Genomic DNA, 21,903 nt, shown 5'->3' with positions numbered 1-21,903 from the left:
TTGAATAGATTAGTATGTCATCAATGAAGATGATAATAAACATATCTAAATAAGGTTTGAAGACTCTATTCATAAGGTCCATGAACGCTACTGGTGCATTATTCAAGCCAAAGGACATGACCAAAAACTCATAATGACCATAACGGGTCCTGAATGCTGTCTTTGGAATATTACATTCCCTTATTGTCAACTGATGGTAGCCAGATCTAAGGTCTATCTTAGAGAAACAATTGTACCCTAAAGTTGATCAAATAAATCATCAATCCTTGGGAGAGGATATTTGTTCTTGATGGTAATCTTGTTCAATTGGCAGTAATCTATACACATCCTAAGGGAACCATTTTTCTTTCACAGAAACAAGACCGGAGCGCCCCTAGGTGAGACGCTTGATCGAATAAAGCCCTTATCTAAGAGATCCTTTAACTGCTCTTTAAGCTCTTTCAACTTTGTTGGTGCCATTCTATATGGTGGAATAGATATAGGACAAGTATCTAGAAGAAGGTCTATATCGAAGTCTATCTCTCTTTCAGGAGAGATTCCGAGGAGATCATCTGGAAACTCTCTTACTGTTGAAACTGACTGGATAGGAGGTATCTCAACACTAGAGTCATTAACTCGAACTAAGTGATAGAAACACCCCTTAGAAACTAACTTCCTTTCCTTAAGGCACGAAATGAAACGACCCTTAGGCACTGCTGAACTGCTTTTCCACTTTAAGATTGGCTCATTTGGAAACTGAAATTTGACAACTCGAGTCCTACAATCAACGGAGGCATAACAGACATGAAGCCAGTACATACCAAGAATGACATCAAAATCTACCATGTCTAACTCAATTAAATCAGCCATGGTACTCTTGTGATTGACGAAAATGGGACAATCACGATAGACTCTCTTTGCTAGAATAGACTCTACAACAGGTGTAGAAATAATGAATGGTTCACTAAGTTGCTCAGGAATAACATCAGAACTGAAGACTTGGATCATACCAGTGACAACATCTGTTGAATCCTCTTGCTCTCGGCGACTAGCGATAGCATAAATGTGGTCTCCTTCTGCATTCGCCCTTGAAGTAGCTCATTTAGATGTAGCTCTATCTGGTGGAGCAACTAAAGAAAACGGGGCTCTATTGCCCCCATTACCATTACTCTGTCTGCTCTTAGGACACTCTCTCATAAAATAACTGTTCTGGCCACACTTGAAGCAACTAGTGGAGCCATCACCACACTTAGCACATTCAGGATTCTTAATACCCCCTTGTGCCTTACTACCTTGCGAATGCGCAGGTCTAACTTTGAAGTTCTGGAATTCTGACTATTGTACTCACATTTGTTCCTTGGTGCAGGTGCACTAGAAGATGATGGAGCAGGTTCTTTCTGCTTGTGTTGGAAATAAGACCAGTTCACATTACTCTTTTGCTTCCCGGATTTATTCCCTGATATCTTAGCCCTCTTATTCTCAAACTCTTCTCTATCCTTCGGCTGGTTCTTCTCAACTTGATGCAAATGGATCATCTACCTTGCTATGCCCATGTAACCTATTAACATGGCTGTCTTACCTTCCTTACTTGACAGACGAGACAACCCAGCAACAAATAAACTATACTACTCCTCATGTCGGCAACCATCTTTTTATTTCTCTTAGCTCACGAGGAAAGCAATGCCTCATGAAAGCACTCTCAAAACAGTCCAACTGACAATCGGTTACGCGCAAGCATGAGTTAGAAAGAAACTTTTTATGATAAAACTCTAACGCACGAAATGAGTATGAAAGAAGTGAAGGAATTTCCTAAATGTTGCAGCCTCCTAATTATAGATGTGGCACGCTTCACACTGATATAACTAGGACTCTACATACACGACTTCATAGACTCCCTAGGACTCTTGAACTCTGGGCTCTGATACCAAATTTTTCATGCCCCGAGCCTACACCCTGGACATGGCCAAAACTCGAGAACCATTGCTGGCCCCAAGCGAACCCTTGGCCTGGCTTACTTACTCAGCGAAAGAGTTCACTCAAGATAAATACTTTAAAAAGAATAACTGAACTGCTCAATAAATAACTTAGAATGTAATAAATAGCATTCACTACCAAAGTGGCAACTCAAGTCTCAACTTAACTGAAAAGTAAAGGTAAAGACTCATGAACTAACATCACTAACTCTGTCTATGAAGCCTCTAAACAACTAAGATGGACGTCGGGACAAGACTCACGACATGCTAATGAACTAAAATAATGAAAGCAATAAGAAGGATCCTCTTGAAAGCTAGGAGGCTCACAAACTGACCCTGAGTGCTCAACGTGATCAACTAGGCGCTGGATGCTGATCCTGGTTACCAGCGTCTGCATCATAAGACGATGCAGGCAAACTGGCATCAGTACATTGAATGTACGAGTATGCGAGTTGCAATGCTAAATATAACATAGGCTTAAAAAGATTCTGAAAGAAACACTTGCATTGGCTCTTCTCAACTCAACTCAACTGAACTGATTTCAATATAAAGCAGTGTAAATAAATGCAGTATAAAGAAAAGCTTTAAAACATGGTTTTCAACTCTGTGTATATAGAAATACAATAATAACTATGTATGTATGCAAAGATACAATATGAACTCTGTTTGTATATGAAAATACAAATATTTCTGATGTATATAAAAATACAAAATATTGTTGTAGGAGTTTCTCTAATCGATAACCATCACTTAAGAGCCATCGTGATGATACAACATTTTGCCTCACGCTGCCAAGGAAGTCCTATACCTTGCCATGAGTATAGAACCTGAACTACTAAGTGGATCTACTAGTCTATGCTAAATATCACTAAAGGAATCATCTAAAAAGTATGATCATTTTCTACCCTTAGTGGCTACAAGGTTTATGGGGACTGTGAGTTGTCTAAACTCTCCCCATATTGGTGCTCAATACTACTCTCATAATATGATACTAGCACTTATGTTTTTAAAAACATACTTTCTTCTGTGATTTGAGATAATTGCTCAAAAACTTAGCTCAAAGGCTATCTTGGAAATCAAAGTTTCCTCTCTTGCTTTATTGTGAAAGTGTTTACTCACTGAAAGCTAGCCCAAAGGCTCTTTACTAAAAAAAAACCAGCTCAAAGGTTCTGTACTGAAAAACTAGCTCAAAGGCTCTTTATTGAAAAACTAGCACAAAGGCTCCGTACTGAAAAACTAGCTCAAAGGCTCTTTACTGGAAAACTAGCTCAAAGGCTCTTTGGAAATCAAGGTTTCCTTTTCTTGTTTAAATGTGAAAACATTTTAAACCCTCTGGGAATACATAGTCCCCATATACTTTTGAAGAAATGAACTTCAATCCTTACTCTTTACTCTTTACTCAACTTGAACTTAAGTCTTAAAACAAAGTTAAAACGTTTGTAAAAGACTTTTGAAAAACTCTATGAACTTCTCTTGCTTTGACTCTTAACTTCTCTTGACTTGACTCTTAACTGATCTTAACTTGACTCTTAACTGGTCCTTGAATTGAATTATGGATTCAAGGATTGTGATTTGCGATTGGAAAGATCTCATGATGTTTAGGAATGATTTTAGATAGCTAAACATGAGAAAATAATCAAAACTCGATTTTGGGGAGCTGCTCTGCGACGCGGAGGTGATTTAAAATCTTAGGTCACGAATTAAATTTTTTGGCAGAAAGCTTCGTGTCCGCTCCGCTCCGTGAAATAACTTTTCCCAGATCTGGGGACTAGCTCTGCGACGTGGAGATACTGTCAAATTTCGACCGACAAAATTTCTTCTTCGTTTTCCAGCTCTAAACCCTCTAAACTCCATTGGTTCTTTCCCCAAACACTTAGAATTGTATATACCCTCAATATACATTAGATTCTACTCGAAAACACAATTAAAAACGTTAATCAATCTCAAGGAACTTTAACAATACAACCCACAAGGATTAAAACGAACTTTATCAAGAATTCTAGGGATTTAATTTCAAATCAATATACTTTGCTGAAAGTGAATCAAGTTTGGCACGTGGGTGAACTAACCCAATGCTATGTGATCTCACGAGTATAACTTTTTACTCCAAGCTTGGATTTTAGCAAAATCGGTGGAGTTGGAAAGGGAATTAAATTATATTTAATTCTATAGTTCATGGGCCACCTAATTCATTTTGTGCTAAAATATATGACCGTTTGAAGTTGATCCAACAACCATTTTCCTCCAATTGGTTGTTGACCCTCACCTACGATTTGTAGGTCCAATCACGGACCGTACTAGTCGACCGTGGGTGGGATAATAGACCATGAAATTTTGGACCTTAATGATGGAACCCCACCTACGGTCTGTGGGTGTTCTGTTGGTACTAGCACCAGTTTTCTGAAAACTAGCATTTTCTCCATTTTGAGATCCAAGGTGTTACAAATTTATGGCCTAAGACACCTTTATATGTGTAAGACATTGGATTCAAGTACCAAAGCACTGTATTAATGATATATTGACTATTAAACTAAACAATGTGCTTTTGATAAAAATAGTCATGAAACCTATTCCATTGAAATCACTTCATTCCATAAAGTTAATGTGGTAGGAATGCATAATTTGTCTTAAAAAAGAAAAGTTATTGAATCATGCATATGAATGTGGAATGAGTTACTAAGTTATTATAATTTGATATATATTCTTAGATGATTGTGTTTCATTAATGGAGAATGAGAACTTTTGATAAATGCTTAAAATACGGATTTGTTTTATGAACTAAATGAGGTGTATGTCCATCATTCTATGCATGGAAAAGGGCACGACCTTGTCATGGATGTGGTATCACCAAGAATGTTTGTGTGTAGATATGTGTTATTTAAAAGTTCTCTACTTTATCTTCTCGCTAGTATTGGACAAGAATTAGTGCAATTGAGATACATTCTATATTGAATCAAAAGTTTACTAATTCCAATACTCAGATTGTGTGGGACATCCTGAGCCAATAATGATGAGATGAATTATAGAAAATTCAAATGGACATCCATTAAAGAACCTAAAGATTCTTTTAAATGGTGAATTTTCGTGTATTAATTGTTATGAAGGCAAGTTAATTGTGAGACCATCATCAATGAAAGTTGGAATTGTGTCCTATGTGTTCTTGAAGTGTATGCATAGCGATATTTGTTGACATATTTACCCACCTATTGAGTTGTTTAGACATTTCATGGTCCTGATAAATGTCTTCTATAGATTGTCTCATGTGTGCCTATTGTTATCTCGTAATTTTGTGTTTACAAAATTATTGGCACAAATAATATGAATATGGACATAGATTTATGCTAATCAGATTGAGCTCATTCGTCTTGATAAATAATAATTTCCTATCAATTGTGATTGGATAAACCCATTACTTAAGTGAATGTGATAGTGGGAAATAAATCTTCTCAATACAGATGTGTTTTTTATCGTGATGGGATTGCGACTCACCTTCAGAAGAGATTAAGTAATTGAGAAGAAATAAATCTGAAATCTACTTCTAAAGTAGTAGAACTTTAAAATTTACTTCCAACGAAATAAATCTAAAATTTTCTCATATAATAGTAAATAAGAAATTTAATAAATAAAAAGACACATATCATGGTAAACTTAGAGTTTACTTGTACAAATAATTGTATTAGTTGACATGACAAAATTTGGTCATCCGAAAGATGTGAATATTAAATATTTAACATATATTGAAGAACTGGAAAATTCTTCAAGAATTTTGTTTGTTGCTTGTTCTCATGATATAAGTTTATTGGATCAAATAATGTTGAAACTAAATCCCTAAATTTTGAAAGTATAAAAGGTGAATATGGCATTCACCTGCCATGTGATTTGTTGAATTAGATGCATATATAAGATAATCATATGTGTGTTTATTGTCAGCCTTCAATTTGGCATTCGCAAAATTATTTGTGCATGAAATTTGAGTTAAGAGCAAAAGATTTAGAAAATGTAATCAAGACAACTCATCTTGATAATATTGAGAAATTTTCAAGTTTATGTGACATTAAATGTCTCAGATAAATAGCAAATCATTGCATATTAGAGTAAAGTTTCATAGTCTGAAATATAATGTATTACATAATAATGTAATTGTATGATACATTTTTCTCTCAATTGGTTTATGGCCAGGGACCAAATATTTTTCATCTCATAATTTATATGTGTAGGATAAAAGGGTTAGAAAACAGAAATTATAATCGTGGTCAATGCAAGCTAAACATCTTTAAATCATACTTATGAGATACTTTAGAAGTAACATTAATTAATTATGGTGGGAAGTTCACCATGTAACCGACAAAGACCATGTGAGCTATAACATGGAATCTAGTTTCTATCCCATACTGATAAGGGGTGCCCTTACTTGTCAAGCTAAGAACCATACATTTGAGCTAAAGTGGATCCACTAGCTATGTCACTTCAGACATCCAACAGGGGCACCTAGTTAGGGACACTGAGATTGCTACTATAGACCTGACTACTACTAATGGGAGAGCCTCCATGTTAATATCCTCTCGGTGCTAAGCAAAATATCGTCATTTATATTATTCATTTCATTATCCATGGAAAGGCACACTAAAGCAACAAATCCAAGTCTAGTTCATTTAGAATAACTCCTAAATCTTGATTCATCTTAGGTGAGAAAACCTTTCAACCTTATGAATCCTTTAGTGAAAAAGCAATTTCACAATCATGCTTTTAGTAGTTTGTGAGAAATATTTTTACAACAAACACAACAACATCAATGATTTACTCTTAAATAAAACTTAAATCATTTATATCAATTTCATAAAATTCAACTTAAAAATATATGACTCCTTCAATTCATGCATAAAAAGATTTAAATCAATCAATTGCATCATAATTGAAAAAAAAACCATGAAGATTGTATAAAAACCCTAACTTTAATTGATAATCTAACTTGTAAAATTGGAGACTTTTTGAACCCTATGGAGGAAAGGACTCCATAGATAAATACTAACATACTTTAGAAATAAATGCTCACAATAAATGGTGAATTGGAGTTCTTCAAGCCAAATCCTAGATTTCTCTTTCCTTAGATCTTGAAAGAAAATTTAGGGTGGGAGGGGGGAATTTAGGAATTTAGACTCAAAGGGCTTATATAGGTCTTAGGATTAGGATCAAAATAACCTAGTTTAGGCATTAATCAATTAGGGAAAAGACTTAAAAGGCACTTAAAAAAATGTTGACCCTCTTTACAATTTGAACCTACGGCCCGCAGATCTTTCTACGGACCAAGCTGATAAACCTTAGACCTGATCAGCGACCTTAAATTTTAACCAACTTTTGATGGACATAGTCTACGGCTCGTAGACCCATCTACAGACTGTAGACACCCACCGTAAAAACCCAACTTAGGCCTTACAATATCACTAAGTCTAGGAGCTGCCTACGAGACCTATCTACGACTTGTAGATCAGTTGGTGGACTCTACTGGTCAATCTTAGAAAGGGTACTGGGACTTGATTTTTCAAAAACTCTACCCTGGTTTTAGGGTTCACTTCCTACAGTCCGTAGGACGTTGGACTCGTAAAATTAGTTCTCAGACAAATTTCTGCTCTACTGCTTTTTATCATTTCAACTTTCCAACTTCTGAGGTGTTACATGACCAAAAAATCAAAATGATCATTATAAGGATGTAATGTGCTCTGGAAGAGCTTATGACGTAACACTTCATGAAACCCCATGATAGGGGTACGTACTTGAAAATAATGAAGTGATAAGATCTCAATAAGCTATGTCCTATTGTGAACTGATACAAAATGATGACTTATTGATGATATCTTTGATACAATATAGTGCAATATTGTAAAATATTTTAAGGATCTCAAGTATACAGTCCATTAAAGCATGCTAACATAGAAATAATTATCAAGTGAAAAGTGAAATAATACATTTTGGAAAGTATAAAGCTTATTTGCCTTGCAGTCTAGACACTAGAAGATGTCATACATTCAATATTGGGTGTTTGACACTTGAAAAAATTGATATGAAAATAATTTAAAGATTCAAAATGCATGAAGCATAAGCAAGTTATAGAAAAACTTGTTTATAATCCTCATATGCATTAAATCAATCAAGAATCTTTTGTATTGTCATGAAAGTTAATAACTTGAATTGAACTTTTGAAGAGTTTCCAAAAAATAATAAATTATTTACTTAAAGAAATTGAAGAGAGGAACTTGAAAAATTCTTTGATCCTGAAGGATGTTAATAAAAGGAGATACTTTGAATCACATTTCGCTTAAGCTTTTCTACACACATGAGATCCAAAAGAATGATGATACCCATGTGCAATATATTCGTTCGAGTGATAATATGGCTAATTTTTCACCAAGTCTACCAACTACTACTTTCTAGAAGATAGTGCACAAGCTTGAAATGCAAAGATTTAAGTCTTTGGATGGATGTTCTCATTAGGGGGGGTTAATACATGTTGTACTCTTTTTCCCTTACGAGGTTTTTCCAGTGGTTTTACTTATACGGTTTTTAATGAGGCAACTTAGATGCGTATTATGTGTATGCTTTTTCCTTCACTAGAGTTTCCTTTTTTAAAAGTTTTTTAGTAAGGTTTTAACGAGGCACATCATCTGCTAATCAGACATTCAAGGGAGAGTGTTATATATAGTGAATGTCTATCTTTTAGAGAAAATTTAGGAACCCTAACTTTGGGACTAAGTCAATTTTCCCCAATAAATAGAGGGTTCTCTTCATTGTAAAATTACCCCTTCAAGAGAAATATTAATGAAATGACCCGGTCGGTTTTTTTTATAATTTTTTATACAATTATCATTTTACCCCTCCTAGTATGGGCCTAGTTTCATATTTCAGTGAGTTTTGAAATTGGATTTGAGTTTTAAGTCAACAGTTGTGAATTTTGGGAATTCTTGAATTTGAAAGGCTAAAGTTGTTAAAAAGCTACTTTTTGTCCTTTGGAGTTTCGAGTATCGAAATCTATTTTTATCTATTCCATTAGTTCCAAAATGTGGAAATTTTTCTAAGAGAGTTTTCGGTTTTCGACTTGAAGTCTTTTCATGGATTTGAGATCCAAAGTTGGAAATTTTTGAAATTTTAGCATTTGAATAGACTTTGGTCAAAATACGGGGTTCAGATGATTGAATTAGAATTTTGAGAGTTCCATTGGATTAGGGGATTATTTTAGTCCTAGGTGAGGTCTTGGTTGAATTTTTAGAAGTCCCAAATTTGATTTGGCCTTTTAGGCAGTATGTTCCTTTCTTGTGGATTTTACGAGTTTCAGGTCAAGGAGACATCGGATTCGTGTTTTACTTATTTCATTGTGTCTAAAACATTGAGTATAGTCAAATTGTATAGATGGTTTGTTTGTACGAGATTCTGAACAAATTTCGAGGGTCATTTTGGAAATATTTTATGCCTTGTGTGGTTTTGGTGTTCAGCTCCGGTGCAGTGTATATTGTTCATTGTGATCACGGGCCAACCCATGCAATTGCGATTTTCTATGTATGTTGTAAATCACGACCGCGTGGTCGGCCCTCGGGATCATGTAGCTTTGTTTGAATTGGTCATCACGATTGTAATGTCCCATTTCTAGTGAATTTGCTTTTAATTGTTAAATAACCATTTTACACTTCCCCTTAGAGTTTTCATTCATAGTTGGTGTTTCGAGAGTGGTTGGTGTTGTCCCCTATGCGATCGGGTGTGTTTCTTGTGATTTGATTTCTCTTGAGTTGAGAATTCATGATAGGGTTTACATCAATCAATATTTTGAGTTCCGAGCATCGGATGAGAATTTTGCCATTTCCATCGCATCTAGAACAAAGAGTTGGAGCTAGTAGGGTGATTGGTAAAGTTTCTGAGGCCTTAAGTTGAGTTTTGGGTGTTTGGGTGAGAAGTTAGTTTTTAGCCTTAAGAGTGGATGGGAGGGTATTTCTGTCATTTAACCTATTTTAGGAAATCTCACGATTCCAACCCAACATAACATATCAACAAGCCTTACAAGCGCACACTATCCACAAATCCAAAATAAAACCAAAGTATCAAAATTAACCCACCAAGGGTAACATAAGATCTAAAACATAAACAAAATAAGCCTGTAAAGGGAGGCACCCCCAACTAAAAATGCAGTTGTGTCCTCACAAAACTACAATCAAAAGAGACTACAAGGGCTCCTTGTAATGATCTCACTCAGAATCGGAGGTATTGGGTCTAAAAGTACATCATCAGTGTCATCACCGGACTCGCAAAATTTCTGGAGTGTATCCATCATCTTGTTCAAAATTTTGGTCTTCTTTTTTTCATGATCCTTCATCTACTCATGCCTCCTCTCCATCCTTTCCATCCTTTCCTTGTGAATTTTTTGAACATGAATAAATGTGGTCAAGGTGGAAGAAACAGTACCTAAAGCCAATGAGCTCTCTCCGAGGCTAATAGGAAGGTGCCGCACTAACTCGTGAATATAAGAGCGGATGTGTGCATCAAGTTTGTACACAAGTCCGGATACATGAACTAAGTCAGAGGGCCATCTCTAAAGTGGCCTGATAAAGGTTGAAATGGCACCCTAGATGAGTAAAGTGTTGCTCTCGGCGAAAGTACCAAATGTCGGATCATTAACATTAATCTTCCACTTCGTAAGCATATTCCCTGGTTCCCTCTTCTTGAATGAATGAATAGGCTTCTCTGGATATCGCTTGCGATCTCCATCCTGACTGTCTAGACCGGCTTCCTGGTACAAATAAGTGATCAAAGAAGGAAACGGGAGACTTTTTGTACCTTGAATAACCACCTCTTGCATATGTTGCACAATCAGCTTGCCAACATCAACCAGAAGTCCCTCCATGATAGATAGTGAACTCGGTGGACTCTATCCGGGTGTTGTTCTCAATCCACTTTGGCTTATGACTGTTATGAAGATGTCGCACGAACTAATCTTTTCCTTTTTCCCGTGCCCGTGCAAGGTGAACTTCATTTTCATTATCACAAAGGCATGCAGTGATCCTAATAGGGTCTAAGAGTACTTGCTTGGACTAGACGATGACTACAAAGTAAGTCTCAAAGTTATATTCGGTGGCGTTGGCATAGAATTTGTCCACCAATGAGTAATAAGCCTTTATAGGCTCAGCTTTGAAGCACAACCAACCGCTTGCCTCTAATCGGCCATATAAACCGAGCATGCACTCTTCCAAGTTATCCAAAAGCATGCCTCTCTCCTTTATGATATTCTTTGTGAGAAAGTGGTCATACAATCGGTGGAAGTTGGCAAACACAAACCACTCATGATAAAAAATCTCATCCCCCAAAATATTTTCTTGAATTTGTTCTTCGGTATGGTTGACGTTATCGGCCATGCTTTTTCAAATATAGTACATATACGAGATTCAAACATTTCAAAAGAATGCAAAGGTACATAAAACATTGTATTATGAAACAATTAGACCAAAGAAATGAGTGGAAAAGATATCGAGAAAGTGGGGGCGAAGCTAATGTTTTCGAAAATGCTAACTGTCAAGAGAATGACTCATCACAATCGAGAGAGGGATTCACGCGATCGTGAGCCTCACCTTTTCAAGCCATCGCAACGCGGGATGAGACATTGCGATCACGGATTTTTCAAATTGTTAACATCACGATCACGAGATTAGACATCGTGATCACGAAGAAGAAACTCAGCCAAGATTTTTTTTCACTTAGGTATTTCATCCAACAAGTTATGGGCAACCAATTCTCATGCAATTTTCAACAAGTTCAAGCTCTCTATTTCCCCCACCAATCATTTAACACCCATATACTACACTAAACAACAACAAACTCCACAAAATTAATGTTTTTCAACACCAATCATGATTAAAAAATAAGGGTGAAACTCAATCCTTTGGCAACTACTTACCATTTTCAAACATTAATCAAGAAAGTAAAGGAGAAGTCATACCTTGAGTGAAGAACAAATTCTTAAAGGAGATTCTTGCAAAATATGATTCATTGGAGCAATTGATTTTATACAGGGAGAAGTTGTTGGGTCGTTTTTAGGGAGTGAATGGTAAACAGAATCTGATTTTTGAACATTTGCCTTTATAAATTCATGTGATTCATTGCAATCACAACGTGCAGCCTTGCGATCGCAACTAACAACTATTTTACCTTACACGATTACGGAACATGTCACTTGTAATCACGAGCCTGAGAATTTAACGCATCGCTATCGAGGCTAGAGGATTTTGCGATTGCGATGCGCAACTGGGTTCCACATTTGCTGAAGCTCATTTGGGTTATGGCAATGGGAAATGGGCGATTTCTCCCAGTCCCTTAGGCGCGCGCACCTAGGCGTCCAAAATATGCCCACTCCCACTTTCCATAGTTGTTTTCACCTCAAACTTCAACCCCAATCAATTTGGTGCATAACATATTCTAAAATTTAAAACTCAAAATTAAACTAATTTAGATACTGATGGTTTGCCTCCCATCAAGCGCACAATTTAACGTTGCGGTGTGACGTTGGGTACATCACACTTTGTGTTTCCAATTCGATGATATGAATCATCTCCCCAACTTGAGATCAATTTTACTCCAAAGAGCATGGGGAGTACAAGAGAAAATCAAGTGTTTCACCTGATCTCTCCACTTTGAAGACTTGATATTCTTACCCAACTTCGCATCATGCTTTTGTTTTGGATCGTTGGGAAATAGTAAAAGAGTCACTAGGACACGCGAGCATCGAACTTCATAATTATTGGCCTTCAAGTGAGTGACACTCTCATCTTCACATGAACTAGAGTTGTCAATTATCATCTTTTTTGCTTTTTTCTTGCAACTTTAGTAACATGCTACTTATTTGGCTTATTGGATTATTATTGCTTTGGGTTGGTTGCACAAACTCAAGATATCTTCCATATCCACCTTCATCTCATCACACCAAGAAAGTTGCAAGTCGTGAGACTCTTCTTCCCAAAGTAGAACACGTCATAGCATCGAGCTAGTAACATTTTTTTAAGAGTTTCCATCACATCGAAGGATTGGTGTAGGACTTTTTCACCTCAAATGAGCTTGGCATACACGACCCTACAGTGACATGAGTCGCTATAGGGAAACAAATCCCCAAAGATGCAATAATCACAAAAAGCCATAGAAACAAAACAAAACAAAATAAAGGCAGCTATTTACAATCTAGATAGAAACAAGTAAACTAGAAATCCTAAATCCATTCAATACACCTCATTGTACCCCGGCAGCGGCGCCATTTTTTTATAACACTCAAATTATTGCTCAAAACCAATCAAAAGAATGAGCGATTGTCAATAAAAATACCCAACTAAGAGTGCGGTATGAATCCCAAAAGGAACAATATAACAACAATTGAAAAGCTAAAGGCTAACTAGAAACTAGTTTTAATCCAGACATGCAAATTATACAAGTATCAAATAGAAGGCAATTTTGACAACTACACTTCTAATGGGGCAAAGACGATATCAAGAAGGGGATGTATGTGAATTGGGAAAACTTGAGATTTATTCAACAATCAACTATCCATTGCAATTCAATCCAGAATCAATCACTAATAAGTACGCTAGGTCATCTTCAATTACCCTAATTATCTTTCGATCACAAAGTATTTTATGGTGATATCTCCTTTCGATCTCAATCAAACTACTCCAAAATAACCCACTACCTTAACGTAAACACGGTGGTAGTAGGTGCAGAAGGTGTCGGGAGTGGTGGAAGTCTAGCCAAAGGATCATGAACTGCTTTAGAGAGTAGTTCTGATCGCTTTCATTTGAGCAACTCCACCTCAGTTGATGTATGTACTAGAGTCCCAGACCCCACAACTTTCTCCCTCTCAGACTTTGATGAGGTAAGGTGAGTGGAGTTTATACCCATGTTGTTCGATGAACTCAAACTTGAGCTAGAACTTTCCACCACTTTCTTCTTCGCTTTACCCTTTCCAAAGGAGGTTTAGACCGTGTGGCACGGGGAGGTGTGACCTCCGCTCCAATGACAACCCCTTTGGCCTTCTTCCGCGGTGCTGGACCTCTCACCGAAATCTTTGGTCTAGCCATATCTATACAAAAACACATATGGTGGCAAAGGGTTAGAAAAATATCATTTTCAAAAAGTTACAGTAAAACATGTCAAACCGTTCGGCGAGCAATAGAAGACTTGCCGAAAGTAACAGAACAAAACAGCAAATAATTTAACACAAAAAGGTGAGACAAAAGACCATTCGGCTATGAGAGGGAACATCGCCGAATGTTACAGACAAAAACAACAATAAAGGAAGTCAGAAAGGCGAGGCTAAAGCAATTCGGTGAGTCATCGAGTCAACTTGGCGAGCACACGCATATCACCGAAAGTTACAAATTAATTCACCAATATTTCAGGTCAAAAAGGTGATAAGGGGGTCAATTGGTGAATCACCGAGCACTCTGCAAGCTTGACTCAACTCGCCATTTGGCCCAACGTGCCAGATTCCCAACCCAAATTTCAATTCTCAATGCACAACCTACGGCAACCTTCAATGACAATTTGATGCAATTCAAGCCTACCCATAATGATTATCAAACCCAGGGTGCTAAAACTTCCCCCAATTGATCTAGATTCAACCAAACAACGATTTTTCCCTTAAGAACAATGTTACCCAATCCCTTATTGGGCAAATTCAAGTTTTTTGGTTGAATTTGGGTTACTCAGACTTCACCCACACAAAACCCAACATGCAAACCCGCAATTTACACAATTTAAACGCCAATCTCAAACTAATTTAGTCTAAACCAGTTATCGGGCAAGATTGATTTCAATTTAGAATTCAACGAGCGATTAGGCACACAATCTAGGTAAATAATAGATCTATGAACTACTCACACACATGCTCAACACAAATCATGCAATTTAAAACAAATTCGGGTAACTAAACGCAATTGCTGACACGAGACACTAAGGCAAAGAGTAAAGGATAGCCAACGCTTCATATTTTGACCACACGAGGACACCCATAAAAATTGAAGTTAAAACTATGATCTAAAATTTGATTGTAAGAGTGCAAGAGTCGAAAAGTTCAAAATAAGGAGAGGATTTGAATTTAAAATGGTTGAAAGGTTTTTGACCCTTCAGTTTGCGCATCGATCGGTGAGGTTCATTAACACCGAAATTAACAGAAACTCGGCCATTTATTTTGTCCAAAGGGTGATCTATATCGAGCTCACCAAGTGGACTTTAGCTCTCCACATTGCCTTTTTCTCCAAAATTTGAATCTCAACATGCGCATCTAACAAATGTTATTAAAATGATAAAAAGTAAACCTTAGGTTGCCTCCCAAGAAATACTTTATTTGATGTCGTGGCCATGTGACCATGCCTCATTCTTTGGGTTGATTAAAGTATCACTAGGAAGACCCCCTTTTGGTCTTGGATTTAGGTGAGGTGAGATTTGACCCATTTGAGTCTCAAGCTACTTTATGGGCAACGAGTGAAATGTCACCATTTGATTTAGAGAAGAGACATTGTCTTTCATCTCCTTGAGTACCTTGTCTGATCCTTCCACCTTATTTAAGATACAGGTAAGCATATCCTTGGTTCGAAACTATTGGGATCATCCCTGGATTCCTTTGGCTTCGAACATTCATGAGGAGGCACATAGCGATCTTTTTCACCATCTATATCTCTTTAATTTTCACCACAGTCACGCCATTCTCGATCTCGATCTTTCCAACCATCATAAAATCACCCGATACAACTTTACATGCAAAAAAAGAATGATTCGGGCCTTAGCTTAGAAATTTCCGGGGTGTTACACTATCTAACCACCCAACCAATCATCCAAATATAGGAAAGATTTAACTACTCCATCATAGGATTACTTCCTACATCAATATTTGCATCACTTCTACCTCCTCTATCACCACACACCACCACCACTTCGACTGCCTCTACCACCCCTTCTACCTCTCCTATTACCACCCTGATTGAATCCATCAACATAGTTAACATTCATACTTTCCCCCATTTCCCACCACCCCTCCTACCTTAGTCTCACCCTCATGAGATGCATCATAATAAGATGTACTCCATCATCTACCTCCTATCATAAATATGTTATCACGTGTAAATCTATTTTTTGTTCATCTGATGTCTTCCACGTAAACAGACTTCCCTCGGATTTCTAATGAATGTTACATCATTGTCCGAGTCAGTATCACCAACACTTGGGATGGACATGTCATCATTCTAATCTTAATATGCATTGAAACGAGCTTTCAAAAGATTTTTGAAGTCCACATATTTAACGTTGTTGTCCACACAAGATCATAGTTCCTATCAAACCATTCCTTCAAGGAATTGTACTTTTTGTACTCATAAGTCATTGTTGGGTAGCCTCTTGGAAAGAATTTTCTTATGTGTGGACGGATTACATCTCTTCTCCACCGATGCAAAATATACTTGTCGTGAAATTTCTTAATCCTTTTGTGAGACATCGTCCTCAATATGTGGCAGCAAACAATCCCTTCAGTTTCAAAGTTCTTGCAATTGTATTCAAGATATCAGTTGTCTGTTCTATAATCCTTAGTGTAAACAAATTGATTACCATGAAAATCACTCCTTATTGAATAATCAGTTGCACAGTACTTCTCAACTCTCTCCATTACATCAAAATCAACATGTCTATATATTTCACAATGATACAACCTATTTAAATGCTCTGTGATAGGAATATCATAAATATTTCAGGTGTAATGAGTTTGAACCTGCATCTCCCAATCAAACCCACTACCAGGTGGCGAATGTATATTTCTTGCGTCTGCTTCTGCATGTAGTTCCTTCTCAAATTTGTATCTCAAGGCTATCTCATATTTCTCAATTAATTGCTTTAGAGCTTCATCCATTAATATATCCATCAAAAAACTCATGCATTGACTCACATTTTTTGGTTGACATTATGTCAGTCCAAAAGTAGTGCTTGAGAAACATGGGAACCCATTTTTCCTTTTCCGAATGTAGATCTTCCAGCTCATACTTTTCAATGAGTGCAGTCTATTTTTCCTCAAATTTATCTATTATGATGCTATTAAAGATTATGTATTTGAATTCGTCCTTGACAGACCTATATTCGGTCACACCCTTTAGCCTTGCAGGTAGCTTTGTCATGATGTGTCAAATGTAATATCTATGGATAGTTGTCTGGAAGACCTCTCTAATTGATCCCTTGATACTCTCACATCTGTCTGTGGGGATAGCAGTTGGAGGTGCATTAACCATGACCGTGAGCCATGTAGAAAATACACATTTGTATGTCTCAATATCCTCACTTGTGATCAAAGTGCACAAAAGAATGGATTGTTTGTGGTTATTCTCACCTATGAATGAAGCAAATGGCATGCGACATTGATTCACAAGGTAGGTTGTATCAAAACAAATAACATCAGTGAACTCGAGGTACACATAATTGCAATGTGTGTGAACCCATACCACATTGCGAAGTCTTGCACTATTATTCATTGCATAAAAAATTCATCATCCTTCATCTGCATATCAAAAAAGAACTTATATATTGTTGCAACATCCCTGGACAATGTCTTCATCCTCCGTTATTGAACAATGTAATTTCTACAGTCTTTAGGAGTACACCCTATTCTATCAGGACCACCAACTTCGACTTTCAAGAATCGTATGCTATTTGAAGGTCTTATTCCTACAATGTCATGAGCTTCCAGACTTCTCTTCAATGTCCTACTTAACTATTTGTGATAGTGAAAAAAATGGGACAAAAAAGAATTCAATTGACGATTGTGCTCTGTCAAAACTCTTGAAATCTGACATGAACCATTAGGCAGCACTACACAATTAATTTTTGCTTTGCAATCAACCCTTTTACTTAGCTTCCTAGGTGTTGGTTTTCTAGTCGTATTGCAAGCAAATGACACATAAATATCATTTTCACCACCTTTTTTGTTTGAACCCTTTTTAATTACACCAAATCTAGTTAGACGACTATGTTCTTTGTAAAATGCGAACACGGATTTAACACTACCAAAAATCATACCTTCAACAGGGCCTTGAATATATTGTTGGTCAGTAAAGGTGTCCCCATTTTCATCTTCATCTTCAGCCCATTCATTTTCATATCCATATTCTTCTCTGCTCGAAACACTTAAAGATTCATCTTGCTCCGCTTGATTAGACATATTCATCTCTTCATGGAGCAAGTTCAGAAGATCTTCATAATCACTATCCAAATATGGATGAAGATCATCACCATAGCCACCGTCTGAATCGTCATCGTGTTGATTATCATTAGAGAGCAAACTATCACCATCATCTAACCCCAAAACATTATTCAATATTTGGCTTAACTAACTATTCTCATTATTATGATCCATTTTATTAAAATTATGTCTTAAATTAAAAATGGCCAAACAAAAATGTAAGAGCTAGAGTCAGATGAGAGATTCACTTAGAATAGGTAAAGGAGGAAGGAAAATTATAGAGTTAAAGTACAATGGTTGTGTTGGAAGAAAAAACAAGAAATGCAAGTCAAAGGTGGTTTTGATTTTGGAGGGAAAGGTTGGGCGGTTTTGGAGGCAAAGGGGCTTTCTTAACTTTCGGTTAAGTTGTGACAAATTGAGTTGTGACAAACAGCATTACTCTTGCAATAAATGCTAACAAAAAATCTAGCTATTTTCATCAGCCCTTTTTTTGTGACATTGAATATACACCAAAAATGACTGGTTAAACTTACTTCACTGATTCTAACAATTGGACTGCTTCGTACGGTGTTGAGGCTCCGGGGAATGAGGTGAAGATCACTCAAACTCCACCGCCAGCAGCGATGGAGGCAAAAGGACCGAATCGCACAGAGTCAGTGTCTGAGTATTACAGTTTCAGCACATCGGGAAACTCTTTTGCGACGAATCAACAAGGGTGGCCGTCGTGGCTGGTTCCTGTTGCCAGAGATGCTATAAAAGATTGGACTCCTCACCAAGCGAATACCTTCAAGAAACTTTCTTAGTCAATCAACTCACTCTTTTTCATTAATGCCTCATATATATTTCACTGTTTTAGTGCAATGTACTATGTTTTCATGGGGTACTGTAATGACGTGTGTCTAATAATGTTTCTTAATTGTATTGCAATAATGAATGCTTACATACAAACTAAGGAATGCAAATTTTTTAGGGCCTAGGGTTGGATTTCAAGGAATTGATACAATAGGCTTTGGTAGTTGTACTTTTGTGGTTCAATTTTCCTATTTATGTGTGAATTCAGATTAGGCAAGGAACAGATAGCAATGTATGTAAAGCAAATACGTGTGTTGAAAAAATTGAACCATCCCAATGTTATCAAACTTGAAGGTTTGGTAACTTCAAGAATGTCGTCTAGTTTGTACCTTGTTTTCGAGTACAAGGAGCATGATTTGGCTGGTCTAGCTGCGGTCCAAACGATCAAATTTACTGAATCACATGTATTACTTATGTCTCTTTTCACCTTCAAAAGAGGAGGTTGGTTGATGACCTGAAGTACTTTTAACTTCATATATTCATTGGTTTTAGTGACTACAACATTGTTTCTTTACTGGGATTAAGATCTGTGATTGAGGTTTATCCTTAATCTACGCTCTTTTCGATCACAAAAGTTCAAATAACACAAGGCTTGGCCAAATTATGTAATGTTCCCATAACATATAGTAGAAGCTAATACTCTATCTCATGTTCCCCTGTTTGTGTGTTATGTAAAATGTTATTTTTCATCTCCCTATGTCTTAACAAAGGATCAGGACGGCCTCTTGTATATAATCCTGAAAAGCCAAAAGATTAAAACGTTGTTTGTGTCTTGAGATCAACTTAGATTCGCGGTGTATTTTTCATGTTTGACATTTGTTGATGATCCTAATGCAGAGTGTATGCAAATTAAAATCGTCTTTAATCATGAAAAATTATGAAGATTAGATATCATAATAAATGTTTTACAATTTTCGGGCTGGAAATTTTTTTGTAAAAATGTGAATGATATATCAAGACAACATTTCATATTTGGAAGGAGAATCATTAAATATAAATGACTTTAATTTCCAATAGATGAATTCAAAGAATTTGATTTGTCACAATAGTTATCATATCTTAACAAATCAAATTGTGCATCTCCTCATTTCTTCTAAATATGACATCTTATTTATCACATGTCTTCCAATTTCTCTTATAAATATAGATTTGATAATCACAACACTACACATATCAAAGCAAAATTCTCAAAAAAATGGCATTGCCTAATAATATTGGAGACGAAACTAGTGAAGTCATTGCTACTCAAGCACACATATTGAACCATGTGTTGAATTACGTCATTTCTATGTCAATCAAATGTGCAATTCAGCTCGAAATTCCAGATATCATTTATAGCCATGGTCGAGCCATGACTCTATCCAATTTATTGAATGCTCTCCCTATCAACAAATTAAAAGGTCATGATTGTATTTATCGTCTCATGCGTATTCTAATTCATGCTGGCTTCTTTATTCAAGGAGAAGAAGGTTATTTACTTACTCCAACTTCACGTCTTCTTCTTAAAAATGAGCCGTTGAGTCTAGCCCTGTTTGTTCAAGCACAATTGGATCCAATTTTAATGGATCTGTGGCACTCACTCAGTGAATGGTTCACGAACGGGGACTCTACCCAGTTCGCGACTACTCATGGGAAGTCGTTGTTTGAATATGCAGGGGATGACCCAAGGGTTAACCGTTTATTGAACGAAGTTATGGGTAGTGATGCCCGATTGATCATTAGTGTGTTGATAAAAAATGGTAAGGGAGTTTTTGAAGGATTGAAATCGTTGGTAGACGTTGGAGGCGGCACTGGAACTGTGGCTAAAGCCATTTCTAATGCATTTCCAGAATTGAAATGCTCTGTTTTCGATCTGCCCCATGTGGTTGAAGGCTTGGAAGGGGGAAACAACTTGAGCTACATTAGTGGAGATATGTTTAAGTATGTTCCTTCTGCTCATGCAATTTTGCTAAAGGTATAAATCAGAACTAATGTACTTGTCCATTCATAATTTGCTTGCGTCAAAATGAATTGGGGTCAAAAGTAATCAAATAACGGACCATGATAATAGTATGAATTTCAATTTCACTTGTTATTACCCGATAATTTGATGAGTCATTTTAAGTTCAATTTGTTACGTCAAGTTAACAAATAGATCATCACTCAACTTGTTTAGAATGAGATGGATTGAATGTGCTACTAAAAGTTATGTTGATTTTACTATCTTTTGTTCGATTTGTCTTGTTTTTATGTTAATATTTTTTATGACAAGCAGTGGATATTACATGATTGGAGCGACGAAGACTGTGTGAAAATATTGAAGAAATGTAAAGAAGCAATTCCAAGTAAGGAAAATGGAGGAAAGGTGATTGTGATTGACATTGTGATTGATAACGAGAAAAGAGATAACAAATCATTCGAAACTCAATTGTTTTCAGATGTACTGATGATGGTTCATGTTTCTGGAAAAGAAAGAAATGAACAAGAATGGGCAAAACTCTTCTCTGATTTTGGATTTAGTCACTACAAGATTAGTCATATCTTGGGATTAAGGTCTGTTATTGAGGTTTACCCCTAATATAATCTTGTACTAGTAACTAGTCCAAATTAAAATTGCATTTTGAATTTTTAGAATAAGGTAATATTAGAAAGCAAAGAAATCTTGTGAATGGCAATATGAACATTGTTCTTTTTTATATGGTAAAAATAAAGGAGCCTTTTATGATGATTGATTGCAACTTTTATGATGATTGATTGTTGGTGCCTGGCATTGGAACTAGACCTTTTTCACTTTTTGGCATAGCTATTTGGTGAATAAATCTCTTTTTATTCTTCTTGTAATTTATGATCTTTTATATTATAGTCTAAAGATTCCTTTCTAAAAAA

The 21,903-nt window shown here is 36.4% G+C and overlaps 1 protein-coding gene across 1 annotated transcript; it reads left to right on the top strand.

Annotated features, from left to right (window-relative positions):
• Positions 1-20,218: 20,218 nt before the first annotated feature.
• Positions 20,219-21,595, top strand: LOC125871033 (trans-resveratrol di-O-methyltransferase-like). Its single transcript, XM_049551618.1, has 2 exons — positions 20,219-20,992; positions 21,293-21,595. The coding sequence occupies exons 1-2, from the start codon at positions 20,234-20,236 to the stop codon at positions 21,593-21,595; spliced, it is 1,062 nt and encodes a 353-aa protein (XP_049407575.1). The 5' UTR covers positions 20,219-20,233.
• The last annotated feature ends 308 nt before the right edge of the window (positions 21,596-21,903 follow it).

The sequence above is a fragment of the Solanum stenotomum genome, chromosome 7, assembly GCF_019186545.1.
Source record: "Solanum stenotomum isolate F172 chromosome 7, ASM1918654v1, whole genome shotgun sequence".
In the NCBI taxonomy this organism is placed as follows: domain Eukaryota; kingdom Viridiplantae; phylum Streptophyta; class Magnoliopsida; order Solanales; family Solanaceae; genus Solanum; species Solanum stenotomum.
This window is presented reverse-complemented; position numbering and strand designations above follow the sequence as displayed.

Bases quoted from the DNA above. Each gene is read 5' to 3' on its own strand.
- LOC125871033 (XM_049551618.1), top strand. From the start codon at position 20,234: ATGGCATTGCCTAATAATATTGGAGACGAAACTAGTGAAGTCATTGCT. The intron at 20,993-21,292 runs GTATAAATCAGA...TATGACAAGCAG, and splicing joins CTCATGCAATTTTGCTAAAG to TGGATATTACATGATTGGAG.